Raw genomic sequence first — 1,315 nt, 5'->3', positions numbered from 1 at the left:
AGATAAGTAATTGACGCAGTTTTTTTCTTCTAATCTGATTACATTGAGATGCACTAAATAAAGGAAAACATGAGTTCAAGGCCAAATCAGCAGCATCTTAAATGGAATTCAATATTTGTTTGACAAAATCGATACTTCCTTTTAAAAATATTAAGGAGCAAAACTTAAAGAAACTTTGATTAGCATTAAAATACTTTAGAACTTCGATAAATAAAAGTAATTCGGGAATATAGAAATGCTATTCAGTGATAACATGATGATCATTCTTCATTTGGCCTGTTTGGTGAGGTCAAGCACAACAACTGTGATATCATCGTGGATCTTTCTCTTCTTTCCCTGCTGCTTCGCTCTGATCTCCTGCACGCTCATCTTCGTCTCCTCTGCCGCCTTCTCCAGGCATTTGTTGATCAGCACATTCGGAACCTATTTAATTGGATACTTCTTAAACACCTACGCCACCTCCTGACGGCCCAACTTGTCCCACAGGCCATCCGACGCCAAGACCACTGACCTGTGCTTGCTGGTGAGGTCGAAGGATTGCACCTCAGGGATAGCAGTGATGTAGTTTCCTGAAAAGTTCTTCAGAGGCGACTGGAACTCCATTTCTGAAGGATAGTTCTTGGGATTGTTGAATTCAGCGTACTTAAGCCGAAAATCGCCGATGGAGCGAGTGGGCTGCAGTCTTCCCTTTATGTAGCAGGACTGGTTGTTGTCTTTCTTGCAGATGACGACGTCTTCCTCGTTGGGGAATTGAGCTCTTAGCCTTTTTTGCTCCTCAGGATTGTTAGCATTTAGTTCCCGGTTGAGCTATGTGAATCCCATGGGACTATCATCATAGACCAGCAAGGCCAGGGAGTCTCCAGCGTTTCCGCAGTAAAGACGATTATTATAGACTACGCAAACGAGCGCGCATGAGCCTGCTCTTCCCGCCCGCCCAAATCCTTTATATGGTCGATCGTACCGTATTTGTAGCTGAGGAGGGCAGTGGCCAGGAACTCCTTCTCCACCTCCAGGAAGGCCTCTTTGATTGATTCTGTCACCAGTTCGTCGTCACTCGCGAACTTGCCCTTGTTCCTGCCCAAGACTTAGTCCAAACGCTTCAGCAGCTTCTACTTGCAGAGCTCAGACTGAGTAAAATAATCTCTACCACTTGCCATCCTCCATGACCGTCATAGACTGCAGCAGCATATCCATCAATGCTGGTGAGTTGCAGAGTATCGTTCCTATCCTCGCAGGGCGAGTTTGAAATCTCCACCTGGATGTGGCTGCGATTCTCTAGCTTATTTTGGTGAGCGAGGGACCGCTGTTCCAGAAG

General features: G+C 45.7%; 1 protein-coding gene across 1 annotated transcript; it reads right to left on the bottom strand.

Annotated features, from left to right (window-relative positions):
- Positions 1 to 267: 267 nt before the first annotated feature.
- On the bottom strand, positions 268 to 1,194 carry LOC126409547 (probable protein phosphatase 2C 67). The gene is given in 3 exon segments (XM_050075497.1): positions 268 to 807; positions 918 to 1,074; positions 1,148 to 1,194. Coding segments are annotated over 3 exon segments (744 nt in total).
- Between the last annotated feature and the right edge of the window lie 121 nt (positions 1,195 to 1,315).

Source organism: Nymphaea colorata, unplaced genomic scaffold (assembly GCF_008831285.2).
Source record: "Nymphaea colorata isolate Beijing-Zhang1983 unplaced genomic scaffold, ASM883128v2 scaffold0544, whole genome shotgun sequence".
NCBI classification, from domain to species: Eukaryota; Viridiplantae; Streptophyta; class Magnoliopsida; order Nymphaeales; family Nymphaeaceae; genus Nymphaea; species Nymphaea colorata.
This window is presented reverse-complemented; position numbering and strand designations above follow the sequence as displayed.